The following is an 18,038-nucleotide window of genomic DNA, read 5'->3' on the forward strand; positions in this document are numbered from 1 at the left end:
AGAGAGACCCAGAGCTACAAACAAAAACAAAAGATAAAACAAACAGAAAAGAAAGAAAGGAAAGAAGGAAGAGAAAAAGAAAGAAAGTGCTTAACTGGGCTTTTATTTTCAGTGGGTTGGAGCTGTAGCTGCAGAGCAAAGGCTGAGCTCGTATCTTGATCTGAAGTCAGGAGGCAGAGAGAACACACTGGGAATGGCAGGAGTCTTTTGTAACTGCAAATTCCCCACCCTCCATCCCCCCAGTGACACATCTCCTCCAATTAGATCACACTTCTCATCCTTCCTAAGCAGTTCTACTAAGGGGAGGGGGGGGGGAGAAATGACCAAGAATTCAAATATATGAGCATATGGGGCTATTCTCATTCAAACTATCACAAGTAGGTTGGGTACACAACGGGCAGAACATCTGCATCCCCCCTCCCTCCCTCCCTCCCTTTCTCCCTCCCTCCATCTCCCAGTCCCTCCCTCCTCCTTTCTTCCTTTTGATTCCATCTTTCTAAAAATTTTCTACAAAACATCACTTCTACTATATGTGAAGGGAAGAAGGACCCACATGCTCAGGGTCTTGCCTAGCTAAAGAGAACAGGAGTTGAGTGTGGTAGCACATGCCTGTTAACCCCAGTACTTGAGAGAAGGCTAAGGGTAAATGAAGTAGTAGGAGGAATATAAATTGTAGGAAGCTATGGGCTACATAGTGAAACCTTGTTTCAAAAACACAAGGGCAAGGGGAGAGCAGGGGTGGGGGTGGGGGAGATCTAGTAGTAATCACATCTCTACTCTCTATTCCCTGTATACAGAATTACATGGTATGTGTTTTGGGGTGTCAGCTATGGATCCTTACTCTCTGCTTCCTCCCGCTCAGGATATCCAGATGCTGCTGCGTACTGGACTGGATCTAGTGTTACAGCTCTTTCAGGCGAAGGCCTCCTCTGATGCTCTTCAATGAAACAGCTCTCTTGAAGGATCTTAGTTTTTGCGCACATTTTTATTTGGGGTGGGCTTGTACACACACACTTTATTCAGGGTGAACCCAGGGTATATATGGACCTTGGAAAGGTGGGAAAGAGTTTTTGGGGTAAATGAAAATCATTGGTTTTAAAGTTTTAAAGTTCTGGGGATGCCTCATTTGTATGGTGAGGCTTTCCAGGAATCCCAGGTCCTTGCTGGGCAGTGTTTTCCTGGGGGATATTGGGGGGCCGGAATTGGACCTGTAGGTCTGCCAAGGACCACTCGATCTTCCCCAGGTTGGAGGGTGTTTGTTGGGGTTTGGGTTCCTCAGACAAGAGCAGAGAAGGGGAAGTCCTACTGGTAAAGGGATTTCTCCATTTTGCAGTGAGCTCTGAGAAGCTATTTTGTCATGGTAGACTTTGACCTTACTTATCAGGGTTTCACCACACAGAATCACAGAGGAGAGTCTCTTTAAAATGATACCAGACACAGGTGATAGTTCTGATTGACTGTGGTCTCTACATATAGGGCCTCATCGTCGAAGGTCCCACTCTGATTTTCTTTCCTCAACAATAGGAATATTTTTGTTTTAACCATGAATGTTCTGTTCATTTTGCTGTGGCATTAAAGGGGAAAACCCCCCCACATAATATCCAATACCATGACTTCATGAATATTATTCCTAAGAATATATCCTTTCAATAAGATTATGAGTTGATTGAAACAAAAATATCCAGTAAATCTTAGTGCAGGTGGCAAGAGGATACAGCTCCCTTCCTCTATTAAAAATGCCAGTGAAGTTGTAATATTAATGGTTGAAGTTCAAGATACGCTATTTCGCCAAAACCAGATACATGTAAAATAGCCCCGGGTCTGGAATGGATCTGAGCTGTGTGGTCCTTTACAGCCCTGAGCAGTCTGTCAGTAGCTCTTTCAAGGAGAAGGGGATGCAACCCTGCTCCCTGCTGCTTGCTTGGGGGGGGGGGGCTTTAATTCAGCCACCTTGGTGGCTTCTTGCCTCCCTGGTCTCTGGTTCCTGTTGGAGCCTGCTTGCCTGGGTCTCCCTCTTCCCCAGAATTCCCATGCAGCCTGGATTCGTGCTTGCAGCCCAGCTTGGAGGAAGCTGTTCAGCTGTCCCTGCCCTCAACTCTGCGTCTCCTTGGGAAATCAATCTCATTCCGGGCCCATTTGTTATCATTCTCTGGACTAGTGTTCTTTTACATATATCTCTTGCTCTGTCTCTAAGCTGCTATGAGACAGAAGAAGGCTGGAATGGTTTTAGAGACGTGTGCATCTGCTTGTGAATTACTGTCTTGGAGAAGAATAATCCAGCTTCCCTCTAGGGAGGGAAGGAGACCTGTGGAGCAGAGCTGCACTAGCCAAACACATCAGGACCGCTGTCCACCTTTAAAGTCATGAAGAATGATGCATTATTGTTCTTTTACATCACTGAGTGTTGGGTGGCTTGTTACACAGTAGTAGCTGACTGATGTATGGACACAAAGCAACATACAGGTCCCACCCTGGGACTTACCCAGACCTAGAATGGAATGATTACATAAATGGAATTGGTCACGTCTGAGTTTTCATGAGCATGCTCACTGTTGTACCAGTAACATTACCCGGCCTAGCACTGGGGAGGAGGGGGTAGTGAAGGCAAATGGAGTCTAAGGAGCAATCTACAGCTCTCATCCATAAACTACACTATCTCTCCCCTCCTGCTTTATAGAGCTGGGGCAAAGGAGACAGGATGAGATTTAGAGATGCCTATGGTCCTAGGGACAGTGGGCAAATGCCAGGTCACATGGCCCTGCTAGTGGTAAAGCTTGGAATTCTCATGTCTCTGGGACTCTAGGCTTCTCTTGTGTGTCACAGATGGCAGTGCTCTCCACATTCTTTCCAACGACCCTGCTGCTCTTTGCTAGCTCATCGGAGCTCTTCTGCCAAGCTCATGTAATTTTCTTTCTTTCCGGAAAGTCACGATCTTCAGAGGGCTCCAGTGTATGTCTTGGTAAGCTGACATTTGACCTTGCTAGTGCTTCTCCTACAGATGAGGTGTGAGAGTTTTCAGTTCAGCTACCACATAGGATTTTCCAGGGGAAACCATGGGACAGATGGGGGTCCTGTGTATGGAAATGCATGCAGAAGCAGGGGCACACGGTGGGAGGTGGCTCAAGAAGTTAAGGTTATGGTTTGAATTAGGAATGTCTCCCATAGGCTCATGATTTCTTGGCTTGGTCTCTAGTTGGTAGTTGTATTTCGAAGGCCCTGGAGCTTTTAGGAGGTGGAGCCTGGCTGGTAGAAGCAGTTCACCAGGACTTGGTCTTTGAAGGTTATATCTACCCTCAACTCTGAGCAAAGCTTCAGGATTCTTTTCCACCAGCATGGAGTAGCGACATGTCCCTATCACCATGAGCTGTATATCACCATGAGCTGCCTCTGTATATTCATGATGGACTGAGAAACCCCTGCAACCAGGAGCCCAGACCAACCCTTTCTTTCTAAAACTGCAAAGTAACTTATAAACTTAGGAAGGCTGAAAAGTCTTTTGTTTCATTTTGTTTTTTTGTTTTCTGTTTTTTTCGAGAAGGGGTTTCTCTGTATAGCCCTGGATGTCCTGGAACTCACTTTGTAGACCAGGCTGGCCTCGAACTCAGAAATCTGCCTGCCTCTGCTTCCCAAGTGCTGGGATTGAAGGTGTGTACCACCACCGCCCTGCAGCTGAAAAGTCTTAAAATGGGCTACCTTAGGCCCGAGAACCAGGATGGCTAGCCAGTGGCATATTTCACTGTGAATCAGGATCTCCGGTGTCCAAGGGCAAGAGAAGGAGATGTCTAGGCTTAAGAAGGGAGAGTAAACTGGTCCTTCAACCACCTAGGAATGGAGATCAATGGGCTGTGTCAACTCGACTACACTTGGAATCCTCATTTTCTTTTTTACGATGTCTGGGGGTGCTGGGAACTGAATTTGGACCCCCTGAAAGATCATGGCTCACTCTTAACCACTGAATCATCTCTCCAGCCCTGCTTTTCTTTTTTAATTATGTGTGTGTATTCTGGGTGGGGGTTTTGTGCATGTGAAGAAGGTGTTGAGTCACTAGAGCTGGAGGATCCAAAATTGTCACCTGAAAGAACAGCAAGTGCTCTTAACTTTGGCAACATCTCTTTTAGCCTCAAGGGACTCTCAATTTTGAGTGAATGTTTGAGAAAGTTTCCAGAGAGGTTTAACTGAGAGATCTGTTCTCAGTTGTCTCATTGGGGTTCTAAACTGGATGAAAAGGGAGAAAGTCAGAAGCCAGCTGGGAGGCAGCATTCAGTTTCTCTGCTCCTTGGTCTGTGGAGATGTGAAGATCTTATCCCATGCTTCTGCTGCCATGAACTCTATCATGCCTTCCCCCGACAAGAAGAGCTGCCTAAAACATATATGCCTACTTGCTCTCTACATCTTGTCCAAGGGTTGGATTCTTTATGGAGGTATTGATAGAATGAAGGAGAACTTTCCTAGAAGCCTCCAAAAACCTGTATTTGTATAATGTGATGTGCCCTCTTTACAGCAACCACTTCAGATACAAATCCATGTCCTTAGGCTGGAGCTGGGGTTGGGGTGGGGGCAGCCTTCTGTAGCACAGGGTCTGTGGTGATCTGGGGCTAATCCCATCAAAGAGGAGTGGAGGGTAGGGAGCTGCCCTTGGGCATTCCAGGGGTGGGTAGCAAGCCATACCAGATATATTTTTTACTTTTGGGTTGCTGCGACCAGCAGAAACAATGTAAGGCTTTTGTCTTGGCTCACCATTTGTCCTGTAAGTGCTGTTGGTAAACTGCAGGTGCTGCTTGCTGAGAGCAGGACAGACTCTCCCTACCTCAGATTCACCCAGGTTTATCGCTCTTGTCCTTGGAGACACTTTCTTGGGGCAGGCTGGCCTCTGTGCTTCTGTGACAGGGTGAAAGAACAAACAGCTATAATAGCACCCTTGAGGACAGATAGAAGGCGAACCCTTTCTAATGGAAGTTACTATTGTTTATCCTGTGACTGCCCGAGGTGGGGAGGAGAAGTAGGAAGCTCATCGGTGGGGTGAACTCTCTGCTCTAGCTGGAAACATCCCAAATAGAACTCCAGCCTTTATGACAGACTCAGCCCAGTCTTTCTGGGGCATGTTGTAAGTGCTCAACTTGATGTTTATCTACCTGCTGTTTGCTGCTGATTTTATTCTTGCTTGCTTTCCCACTCTGGTTACCCTAGATCGTTCTGCTAGCCGTTGTGGGGCCCGATTTATTTTGTTCTCTATCTGCTTCTTGCTGTATGTTCTTTTGCTTTTGCTTGATACATGTTTAAAAATTCACTCAAACAAAACCAAATCTATCCTAGATCACTTTCTGTAGGGAATGCCATTTTAGAGGATTCCGTGTATTATGGCAGGGAGGCGTGGCCTGTCTCAGTTTTCTTCACAGTTGAACAAGAGGAAGAGAGTGACAGGTGGTATTCAGGGATGCTATACCAAAGACTTACCCCACTGACCGACTTCCTCCACTTAGGGTTTACATTCTAAACGACATACTAAATTCCCCACTCCCTCACTTTTCAAGACAGGGTTTCTTTGTGTAGCCTTGGATGTCCTGGAACTCACTCTGTAGACCAGACTGGCCTCAAACTCAGAGATCTGCCTGCCTCTGCCTTCCAGATACTGGCATGAAAGGTGTGAGCCACCACTGCCTGGTACATCCTAATTTTTAAGTATCCTTCCAAATTAGCACTAACTGTTAGGGACCAAGTATTGAAACACATGGGGTCAGTTCCTATTCAAAGCCCAACACTAGAGAAGTAGCTACTGCGGTGCCGGAGGATTCAGGGATGCTGCTATTGGCGGGAGGCAAGATGAGTGCTCAGAGTTTGACTGTGTTTCAGAGGTTGATGCATCTGCAGGGAGAGAAATTCATATTTACCATCTTCCCCAATCGTCCTTGCTTTTTCTTTCTTGATGCAAATGATCAAAGGATGGATGTGGACTTGGGAGCTAGAACAGAAGTGGAGATAGGGGCAAGCAGACCCACAGAGGGCCAGAATTCTGCAGGTACCTGCCAGCCTGTTCCTATACACACAACACTGGGGTAATAGGATCCATGCCTACTGTCAGGGCTTGGGATAGAGTTAGGACAAGGCCACAAGGTAGACTAGAGGACTGCCACAAACAGAGGCTGCACAAAGGGCTAGGGGGAGGAAGTGAGTCCAAGAGATTTATTCAGCTCAGGCTGGCCTGGAACTTGCTATGTGGACTAGGCTGGCTTCAAACTCACAGATACCCTCCTGCCTCTGCCTTCAAATTGTTGGGGATTAAAGGTGTGCTCCCTGCTCCAGCTTCCAAGTTTTAAAATACTGAGTGGAACAGGGATGGGGATTTAGCTCAGTTGGTAGAGTGCTTGCCTAGCAAGTCCAAAGCCATGCTTTTGGTCCCCACTGTTAAACAAAACACCAGAATTACAAAATACATGGGATAGGGCAGCAGCTATTGTTGAAAAATGTGCTACACAGTGCATATGTAGTAACATAGTAATATTAATACTGCAGCTTAATATATGTAAGGAAAATTGTAATGTGTACAGTAATTAATACATACGCAAAAATATAGTTGTATATTGTGCATTTTAGCTCATTAAACCACATTAGTTCATTAAAAGGCATGGGAAACAGCTGAATTTGATAAAATTAAATGAGCTTATGAAACAGTCTCAGTGCTCATATTAAGTTCCTACCACCACAGGCAGCGCCAAGCGAATTGGGACCCACTATCCCGCCGCCTCTCATCCTGTGCAGGGGTCCTGAGCAGCTCAGCCTCCACCCTACCCAGAGGCCCTGTCCCCGCTATAGCCCCGCCCCCCAGGGCGGAGCTTGAGAGCTTCCCGGCGTGCTGCGCGGGCGGGGCGAGGGGCGGGGCGTGCGCGGAGGCGCGGCAGTCGCGGGACGTTAAGCTGGGCCCGGTTGCGGGAGAGGAGCGTGGTGCGCCTGGTGTAGGGCCTGCTGCTCCGAGGCGGCGGCGGCGGCGGCGGCGGCGGTATGCGCGTGTGAGATGCGGCCGCGGGTAGCCCGGACGCGAGCGGCGGCCCCCGGGGCAGCGGCGAAAGTGAGCGCGGCCTCTTCAGAGAGAGGCGTGCAGTGCATGAGGGCGAGCGCGTGGGCGCTGGGCATCCGCCGGCCACGCCGTCTCCATAAACACTTGTTTAGGACTTGTTCGCCTCGCTGAGGCTGCGGCGCCGGGCATGGAGCCCCCGTCCGAACCCGAGCCCGAGCCCCAGCCCCTTGCAGAGGCCTCTGCCGCCGCTCCGCTGCGCGCACCAGAGGTGGCGCGGCTTCGCGAGGAGCTGGAAAAGGTAACAGGCCGCGCTTGGTTCCGGCCCTGGCTGGCTTCCGCATGTGGCCGCGACGCTCTGAGCAACCTCTAATGCGGCCAGCCCTCTGCGTGAAACCGAGATCCCCACGCGCGAGCTGCGCAGCCTCGGGCCGCGGGGACCACGGGAGAAACTTTTGTCACGTGCATTTGTTGTCTTTTGTCGGTGGCCCTTTGACCTTCCCCGGAAGGGATGCAGGGATGCGGGGATGTGGGGAATACAGAGGATGCAGGGGATAGGATAGTCGGTTGACCCTGAACTGAGAGAGCAATTGTTGGGACTAAATAAAAATACGAGTTTCTTTTTTTTTTTTTTTTCCCTTTTTGGTTGGGGGATTACACTGTGAACAGAAGTGGTCACTCTTTTTACGCCTTAGCTAATTATTACCTAAACGTTGGTAAAATGCACGCGCGCGAGCACACACACACACACACACACACACACACACACACACACGAGATATCCTTATTTGATTGAGCGTCCAAGTTTGACTACGTTGGTGATGATGCACTTCCTGTGCAATCCCAGCTCTTGGGTTTAGTAGTCGACAAGAGAGAAGGCCTTTGTTAAATTTTAACTTCAAGCCTTTATTAAACAAGGCTTTCCCCACTTTTTTTTTTTTTTGAACTACCAGAGGAGAGGAGAATGCTTAGAATCTCCGAATGGGAATTATTATATATTTTTATATATTCTGTAGTTAAGAACTACAGCTCGATTGTTAAATGTGAAAATGTCCTGTGGATTCTGTAGGTTTTCAAGTTGATTCTCCTTGAAAAGCGACATTTAATTTGCTTAAACGCCACATGTCCTATTGCCAGAGTGATGTATTAATAAAGGTTTAGGAAGTTGCATAAACATTTGAGAAGCTCTATTTTTCTATATTTAAATATTTTTGCGTGTAAACTTTATGTTATTTATTTGGAATTTACTCCTGGAGAATTGTACATGCATTCAATTAAATCTATTTCGTCCCTTCAACTTAACTCCCATTCCCTCCCACACATTCCCCTTCCAACTTCATGTTCTTTTTTTTTTTTTTTTTTTTTTTAATATCTCAGTCCAGCTAGTGCTTGCCCATATGTGTTAGATAGAACCATCCAAGGAGCACGGGCACCACAAATCCCATGTGTCAGTCTTTCTCCCTTAGCTGTTGTCAACTTCCAGTAGCTCCTCAGTTAAGGGTGGGTCTTGGGAGCTCCTATTTCATGTAAGCTTGAATTTTTGCTATGAAACCCAAACTTTTTTATTCATATACCTATGTAAAATTTTTTGTGAAATGCTGTTACAAAAATGTGCTGAGGTTAACTATATGAAAGTTTTTCCTAGATCCCAAGAAATCCCTTTTGACGTAGGAACCACCTGTTATAACAGATTGTAGGAGTCTTTCATACTTTGGTTAGCTCCTGCTCCTGCTCCTGCTGCTGCTGCTGCTGCTGCTGCTTTATATATATATATATTTTTTTTTCCCCATTTTCCCCTAATACATAGTACAACTGTTGGATTTTAAACTTGTAGTTCTTAAAGACGAGAGTTTAAAAGTTAACCTAGTTTAGTGCAATTTAAATTACAAGACGTATTTGCTTTTATTGATTTATATTTTTATTTATTATGGTTCTAGGAGAGCTATTTTATCAGTCAACTTTTTAATTTTTGAAACACGTTCTTTTTAAGTTGCCCAAGCTGGCCTTGAACTCCCACTGTAGCCCAGCCTGGACTTAAAGCTGTAAGTCTCTAAACTCAGCCTTCTAAGTAGGTGGGATTACCTGTGGCATCAGACTTGACTTTATCTTAATTTTTTTTTTAAAGGAGAAACAGATTTTTAAAAGGAAAATAGAGGAAAATAAGAAAGAAAGAAAAACAAACCAAAACCAAGCCCTACATATTGCCTCCTTGTTACTTTTGACAAAAGAATTGTGAAGTGGCCCAGGGTAGCTGGTGTTACCACTGCCTCTAGCCCATATGGAAAACACTTTTGCTTGTGAGTAATGCTGACCAGCATCTTTGCTCCCCTGTGTCGTTTTTAAAAGGGAGAGCCTGGGTTTTATTCTGATGTTAGGGTGAATGAAATACGAAGGGTACTTTGGGGTGTTCTGAACAGCTTCTTGTGGTTAGTATTATAGTTGAGCCAGTACCTGTCTTGGTGCTAAACTCAATAGGAGACTGAGTGTTTTCAGTGGATGTGGACTTCAGTACCTTTGTCAGTCACATCTTGTGTTAATGTTAAGTTGGCATACAAACTAAATGTGCGTTTCTGTTTGGGTTAGGTAAAATGCCTCCCAGTTTATAAGAAAGCCCTTCAGTATTTACTTAACAGACTATTTACATAATAGAAAAATCTGCATTGGTAGACAGGAGAGTCACAAGGGCTTACTTAACAAGACATGCTGGTTAGATAGATACCTGTGCTTTACTTAGAGTTTTACACAGGAAAGCTTTGCTTTGTAAATAGCGAGTTAGTAATTTTGTGAGGGACTTAGGTTTTAAAGCCCACTCATTTTAACAGTCCTGCAGTCTGTGGTATTTGAAAGTAGAAGCTTTTGACATTCTGAATGTTAAGGGGAAAGTGTCATAGTAGCTTTGTGTGAGTGGATACTTACTACCCTTTGTCAGCCATTGCCTTTCCCTGTTCTTGAGAATGAATTAACTGTCAACAGAATGACTTCTTGGTTTGATGGTGGTACCTGCTTTGCTGGCTTTAGCTGCAGAAAGGGACCTGAGTTCCTCACATAGCGGCTTAGGGAGCGAGTCTCAGAACCTGGCTAGAGAAGGACTGTAGATAATGCTTAGTCGTTGTTGCCCTTGTTTCCTTGAACTCCCACTAAGTGGTCCAGGTTTTATCCTGGTCTCTCCTTATTTGGTTCTGCTTGATACTGGAACACTGACTCTGAGAAGGAAATTATGACAGCTTGAAGAAAAGGGTAAACAATATGTATACCATCCGCAGTGAGTGACAGCATCTGAGGAGAATTGGTAGGGTCAGGGTCAAGTTCATTAGCACTTTCTCATTTTCATCGACACAGTCAGTGGTGAAACAGTCTCAAACACCCCCCCCCCCTTTTTGTTAAAAATTTTGTTTGTTTATTTCTTTCTTTCTTTTTTTTTTTTTTTTTTGCTTTTTTGAGACAGGGTTTCTCTGTGTAGCCCTGACTGTCCTGGAACTCTGTAGATCAGGCTGGCCTCAGAAATCTGCCTGTCTCTGCCTCTCAAGTGCTGGGGCTAAAGGCGTGCGCCACCACTGCCCGGCTTTGTGTTCATTTCTTTTTCCATTTCTTTCCCTCTTTTCCTTTTTTCCTTCCTCCTCTCTGAACCTCCCTCCCTCCTTTCTTTCTTTTTTTTTTTTTTTTTTAAAAAAACCAATGTCTCACGAGCCATGCTGGCCTTGACCTAGAATGGTGTGAACTCCTTCCTGATTGTGCTGCCCCAGCCTCCCTGTCTGAGTCAGTGAGATGGCTTTGCTCCCCCTGTCTCCATCTCTAGGGGCGTGTGCAGCCAGTGAGTCTTGAACTGTTAGGTTGGCATTCAAAGTCATGATGGATTTTATTATGGTGTATTTATCCTTCCCCTTCATCCTTTTTTGATCTGGCAAGACATGTAAGAAGAGTTCCTGTGGTTTGGTTAGAATGGGAAAAACCTGAACGTCCTACATTGGAGAGTTGATTAAATAATCATGCGTAACTTAAACAGGCATGCAAACTGTGGAACAGTCGGTAGGTGTGATGCGGGTCCTGTCTTGGTTAGGCACTTATATAAATGCTCACTTATAAAAAACTACCATAGAAGGATGATGGTAGTATTTTACCTAGGAGTTTATAAAATTAGAAAATTTCAGTTTTCTAATAAAGGTGTTGAAACTTAATTTTTGTGCTAACAAGTTTGTCATAATATCCTTAATTGCTAACCAGTTTCTCAGCAAGAAAATTAAGTATTAGGTAGGTTTTGAATACCAGTTACTTAGATCTATTTCTTAGTTATTCTAGTGCTCATTAAATTTATTGCCCAGGTAGTTTCTTTTTATTTTTTCCTTTCCTCCTTAAGGATTTTGCTTAATTTTTCTGACAAAAGATAAAAAAGAGAGAAACTCAGACACTCTTTTTATATTTAATTTTGTTTTTTGAGGCAGAGTCTTAGTATATAGCCCTGGCTAGCGTTGCTAGTACAGCCCTTTGCCTCAGTTTCCTCAGTACTGGGATCCAGGTATGCTACCACAGTGTGTAGATGAGTGTTGAGAAGTACTTATATAACATTTTGGTAGAAAGATGTCCACTTCATGGAGTTTATGAGGACTGGGTTCCCCTCCTCCCTATCACTAGTGACAAGGCTGTGATGAAGTAATTTGGGCTCCTCTATGCTGCCTCCTACCCCGCAGACATCAGTGACAAAATTCTGGTGAGGTATTGCAGTCTACTCTGTGCAGGTTTCTTGCATGAAAGTCTTGTTAAATTGACTTCTGTCGCGATTGGCATTATGTTGAAATTTTGGTTTCTTGGCTGAGGCCATATTGCTGGGGTAGCTGATTCATATCTCTAGATACTCTTCTGTTTTACTAGTGGAGCTATAGTGAAATTTAGTATCTGAAAGAACTAGGGTGCAGTGCGATTCCTTAGGTTCATTTTCAGGACAGCAGTACGATTGGGAAGATCAGTAGGATAATTTCTTTACCACTGAGGGCCTGAAGGAATTATCGCTTGGAATTTGAACTAGTTAATGCTCTCCTTATACCAGAGTCTTGGAGAACTAAATGCGGCAGAAATAAATATTTTAATCTTTTCTTAAAGCAGAACATCTACTTTAGCTTAATGGGAGATTTTCATTTTTGTCTTGGTAAATTCCTGTTAGTTTAAGGAGCTCTGTCAGCCAGGTAGTGCAGTAGTTGGAACCCACGCCATAGGATGCAGTCACTTAACACTTGTTGAGTGTGCCAGCCAGTGTGTTGTGCTGAACCAGAGTTTCAAATGAAGAGGCCACTGGAGTGCAGACATGCAAAAGGCAGGTGTACCTGTCTGATGATAAGTGATTGATAAGGATAAGCAGAAAGGAACAGGGAGGCAAGGACTGGTGGGGAATGTTCCTTATATAAGCAACCTGTCAGAGTGTAGTGCAGTTTCATTAAAGCAGAAACCTCAGTTAAGTGGAGGTGAGCCTGTGTGGAAGACAATTTTTAGTAGAGATTTATGCAGATAGGAGTGAGTCAGGCTGAGAGCACTGGTAGGTCTCTTTACTAAAGGGTTTTGAGTTTTATTTTTGCAAGAGGAGAACCCATTGGAACACATTTGAGACTTGAGTTCTAAATATCCTTTTGTCCTGCGTGTGTGAAGAAGGGAGGTCCAGGCTCACATTACAGGATGTCTATTCTGTTTAGGCCAAGCATTGTGCTGGATATTTATACAGTTGATGTTGGAGTCATCTTGAGTTTCCCAGGTGAATAATTGGGGCTGTTTGTAGTTTTTGCCTGGCCCATCTCATGGGGTATTTCTGTCTTTGGTTTTGCTTACATTGCTGTTTGCAGAAGTGGTTATACCAGTTTACATGCCTGCCAGCTGTGGTACACGGTCCAGCGTCTCTGCATTTTTAATTACTCTAACACCTTTGGTGGTATCCATCTCTTTCATAATTCCAATCAGTTTAGTGATGACTGACGTTGATTATCTTTTCAAGTGTATTTGAGCAGTTTTGACTTTTAGCTTTTTCAAAGGATAGCTACTGGTTGCTTTTCTACTTTCTATGGGGGATAGTTTTCATATTCTAGTTGATTCGTAGTAGCTGTTCATATATTTTTGATATGAGTGCATTTTCAGTTACGGACTCTAAATTTCTTGCTGGTCTGAGGCATGAGTTAACGTTATGTAATGTCCTTTGATAACCTTGAGTTCTTTTTTTTTTTTTTAAAGATTTATTTAACTTTTTAAAAAATTTAAAACATTTTATGCTTAGTACTATTTTGCCTGCATGTCTGTTTGTCTGCCTGTGTTAGGGTGTCAAATCTCCTGGAACAGAAGTTACAGTTGTGAGCTGCTATGTGGGTGCTGGAAGTTGAACCCAGGTCCTCTGGGAGAGCAGCCAGTGCTCTTAACTGCTGATCCATCCCTCCAGCCCTTAAAGATTTATTTATTTATTTTATGTATATGAGTACACTGTAGCTGTATAGATGGTTGTGAGCCTTCATGTGGTTGTTGGGAATTGACGTTAGGACCTCTGCTCGCTCTGGTCAGCCCCACTCCCTCCGGCCCCGCTCCCTCCGGCCCAACGATTTATTTATTATTATAAGTAAGTACACTGCAGCTGTCTTCAGACACAGCAGAAGAAGGCGTCAGATCTCATTTTGGATGGTTGTGAGCCACCATGTGGTTGCTGGGATTTGAACTCAGGACCTTCGGAAGAGCAGTCAGTGCTCTTAACTGCTGAGCCATCTTGCCAACTCGACCTTGAATTCTTGATTTTATTTCTTTTGTTGTTAGTTTGTGTTTGATTGGGAATGGAACTCAGGATTGACTCCATGTAGGCAAGAGCTTTACTACTGCACTCCAGTCCTGTTTTTAAGACATCATTTCTACTCATGTTCTGGGCATACCCTCTTAATATGCTACCTTGCATTGAGACCAGCAGTCTGTTCATTATTGATTTGAGTACTCTTAGGAATTGAGGCAGTTTTACTTTGGATTTAGGGGTTTAGTTCACTAGGATGATTTTTTCCCCACTTCCTTGTCATCTTGGTTATGACAGGTGATGGGTATAATTTGTTTCTCAAATCTGTTCTGATGGCTTTGTTATTCTTGCAGCCAAAATTATTCTGTTGTAATCATTATGGCTTTCTAAGTTGTCTTCCCCCAAATTATTTATTGCTCAGTGTGTGTTGTCACATGCATGTTTTGATGTGTATGTGAGGCCAACACTATTGTGGAGTTGGTTCTGTCTACCTGTACAGTCATTTCCAGAATAGAATTCAGGTGGTCATGCTTGCTTGGCAAACGCCTTTAATCTGCTGAGCCATCTCGCTCGCTGGCCCAAGGAGTTCTCTTGACACCTAGTAGTGGAAATTCAGTGGTAGTTACTCAAGAGTGCCTTGTTCTGCAAAGTCATTTTGCTTTTGCTTGTTTTCCTGCCTTTGGCACTATTAGGCTCTTTATGTAAGAGCAAATGTAATTTATGTAGTGTTCCTCGGGAATAACTATCTAGAATAACCACTAAAGGCTGAGGTGATGTTTACTGTGGATATGCCTGCTTTTTGTCTTTTAGTAGTGCTGGAGATCTAACCAGGTGTTTTGTGTGTGCTAAATATGTGTGTGCTTTATCACATTGAGTTACATCCCACAGTGCTTTTTAATTTTCTATTTTGAGACAGGATTTTGCTAGCTAACCCAGGATGGTTTCAAACTTGCAGTCCTCCCATCTTCGCCAAGTAGGTGAATTAGAGACATGTACCAATGTGTCTGGTTTATATTTGCTTCTTTCCAGATAAAAGAAATTTCCTTATAACAGCTTTCTGAGAGCTTTAATGATTGAATATTGAAGTTTAGAAAATGCTTTGTTCTGAGTTGAAAAATTACAGGTAACTTATTGAAAGGAGCATATTTGATAATTCCGACGTTGAAGTTATTTTTTCTTTGTTTTGAGACAGGGTCTTCCACTGTAGCCCAGATTGGCCTAGAACTCTTAAGCGTTCCCAGTGTGGAGAAGGCTGTACTAACCAGCAATTTTCCTCTCCCATTAAATAGATTTTATCTTATTTTATTTTATGCATATGAGTGTTTTGCCTGCATACATGTGAGCATAATCCCAATGAGATGAAGAAGGCCATCAGATCCCCTGGGACTGAAGTAATATAGTGTTGTGAACAGCCATGAGGGTGCTGGGAACTGAACCAGGTTCTTGTGCAAAGCCAGGAAGAGCTTTTACCCATTGAACCAACTCTCCAGCTCTTCTATTTTCAAGGAAGGCAGAGTTGTAAACATGTGCTATGTAGTGTGAGATACATTTTGTAGGCGAGGGGAGTTCAGTCCTTAGCTTGCGAGTTCTGTTTTCCTTTGAGACAGTTGTTCTTGGTGCTTTATATTATGTTAGTCATGAGCCATAATAGAAGATAACCTCAGCCCCAGATTCAGGGAGTTTTTATATCCAGTATTTCAAGGTGGGAAAACTTCCATTCTCGTTGTGTCTATATCTTCTCTAGATTAGAACAAAATTGATTTATGGCCCTAGAATGGAGGAGGTATAAAGTGAAGGAGGTGCCTAGAACTGTTTGGTGGTTGTATTTGGTTTCATCTGTGTTTTTCATTTGGGTTTGAAAATGGGGTCTGGACTGTGTTCAGCTATTAAGAGTGTGTATTGCCAGGCGTGGTGGCGCACGCCTTTAATCCCAGCACTCGGGGGTTGGGGGCAGAGGCAGGTTGATTTCTGAGTTTGGTCTACAGAGTGAGATCTAGGACAGCCAGGGCTACACAGAGAAACCCTGTCTCGGAAAATCCAAAAAAAAAAAGAGTGTGTATTTTCCTTGTAGGACACAGGAATTTGGTTCCAGACTAAAAACAACTGCATTCAGGTGTACACACACAGAGAAAACAAAGATTTTACAAATGAACTTCAATATAGTTAAGAGTAGCCATTTGGTACAGAGTCTGTGGGGTTTCACAATGGATTTAAAATTTTTAAAAAATGTAATATTTTATATGTAGGAGTATTTTGCCTGAGTGTATGTTGGTGCACCACATGTATGGTTTGTGCCAGAAGATAGCATTGGATATCTTGGAACTGGGGTTACAGATGGTTGTGAAGAAAGGATAGTTTCTGGGAATCAAACTTGGGTCCTCTGGAAGACCAGCCAGCACACCTAACCTTTGAGTCATTTCTATAGTTCAGTATTGGCTCTTATACTTTGATTATCAAGTATTGTGTGTGTGTGTGTGCGCGCATATCCAGGGCTGGGAGGGAAATCCCGTGGCAGTTGGAACTAGAAAGGCAGCCTCTTCATACCCTCCTTCCTGACTCACGGTGCTTATCTGCACTCAGTCCTTTCTGCTCCCCTGTGCTGTAGCCTTTTTTGTTTTCTCTTCTGTTTGTTATACTGTAACTACAAGGTTTTGTTTACATATACACATAGATTGGCTAGACTCCACATTTGAGGGAGAATGTATTTTTTTTCCTTCTGAGATTGTGTAATTTCAATATCATACATTCTAAGTCCATCCATTTTCGTGCAAATTTTATGATTGCATTTTTCTAAGAACTGAATGGTATCATACATCCCATTTACATACTTAAACACACACACACACACACACACACACACATTTTTACTTTAAGTAGGTGTAGGAAAGTTTTGTCTCTGAGATGCCTTTGGCTTGTCTTATTATGTGCCCAGGCTACCTGTGGACTAATGGCAATACTTTATCTTAGTTTTCCCTGTTCTGGGATTACAGGCCTGCTAAGTAAATTTGTTAGTTTTTGTGTATGTGCATGTACAGGTGTGTGCCTTTTTAAACGTGGGGTTGAGCCTCAAACTTAGGTCTTCAAGTATTTTACCAACTGAGCCACCTTCTCAGCTACACTCTAAGTGTTAGTATGCAAGACTTAACTTTTGTGCAGAAGATATTTAAGAATGCTGCACATTTTAGAAGAAAGGATAGTCTAGGTGTGTGAGCGTTACTACAGGATGAAGTCTTCTCTGAGTGACTGTGTGGGCCTTCCTTTCTCTCCTTAGCCCTGTGCTGTTTACTCGGTTATTTTCCCCTTCCTCAGTCAGGACAGGTGACTTGATTCCAACATCCACTATCTCTAGATCTATAGTTCTTCCTGCATCCTGCATTGGAGTGGTCATTTCTAGTACTTAGTGATACAAGAGAAACCCTTAGTAATTCCCTGCAGTTTCCTGTGGGTTTTTTTTTGTAGAATTTAGAGATCTTTATTCAGACGTTCTTATTTCTTATGGGTAATTTTGCCATCTAAATCATTTATACTTCAGTGATACTCACTGTGGTTCTGTGGTTGTTATTGTTGTTTGCCAAACCTTTTGAGTGCTGCACACAGAGTCTGAAGCCATAAGCATAGCTGCTTCATGCCACCTTCCTTCTCTAGCAATCTCTAGGATCTTTTTTAGCAATCTCTAGCAACTGCGCAACCGCTTTTAGGATTCATGTATGCTGGGTCTGTCATGAATTGGGATCATGGCATTTTGTACTAATAAGGCTTTGACGTATTTTGTTTGTCACCTTCGCTAGGTTTGTTTCCAGTAGAACTTATCCTATTCTATTGAGTAATGTTCCATTGTACATCTGTGGGCTGTTTGGTTTGCCTTTCGTCTGAAGGTTCTCTCTGCCTTTTGGCTGTTATGAATAATGCTACTCCGAACCATGTAAGCATCTGAGTCTCTGTTTTCAGTTCCTTGGCATATGGCCTGGGAATAGAGTGGTTGGATCCTATAGCAACAGGAGCTACTATACTGCTATCCATAGGAGCTGCACAATCGTATTCCCACCAGCAGTATATGAAAATTCTGGTCTCTGCACGCCCTGTCTTTTCAGTTATAGCTGTCTTCATAAGCGTGAAGAGGAATCTTAAGTGTGCTTATGATTGCTGCTTCTCTAATGTCTAAGGATGTTGCCTAACTCTTCTCATGCCTGTTGGCCATTTGTGTATCCTCTTGGGGAAATTTCTGTTCAGATCCTTTACCCATGTTTTAATTGGTCTGTCATTTTGTTATTGAGTTACAAGAATTCT

At 43.6% G+C, this 18,038-nt stretch overlaps 1 protein-coding gene across 4 annotated transcripts in view; it reads left to right on the forward strand.

The window, feature by feature from the left end:
* Positions 1-2,888: 2,888 nt before the first annotated feature.
* Positions 2,889-18,038, forward strand: part of Uri1 (URI1 prefoldin like chaperone) — a 61,519-nt gene continuing 46,369 nt past the window's right edge. For 2 of the 4 annotated variants that reach the window (XM_021168665.2, XM_029479368.2), the window contains exon 1: positions 6,876-7,310. In XM_021168665.2, coding sequence (XP_021024324.1) covers positions 7,200-7,310 — 111 coding nt within the window. In that variant the 5' untranslated portion in view covers positions 6,876-7,199. Of the gene's footprint in view, positions 2,960-6,875; positions 7,311-18,038 lie in introns of those variants that run through there. The other 2 variants (XM_021168666.3, XM_021168667.2) reach the window with 2 other exon arrangements.

Source organism: Mus caroli, unplaced genomic scaffold (genome assembly GCF_978045245.1).
Source record: "Mus caroli unplaced genomic scaffold, Mus_caroli_1 scaffold_8, whole genome shotgun sequence".
NCBI classification, from domain to species: Eukaryota; Metazoa; Chordata; class Mammalia; order Rodentia; family Muridae; genus Mus; species Mus caroli.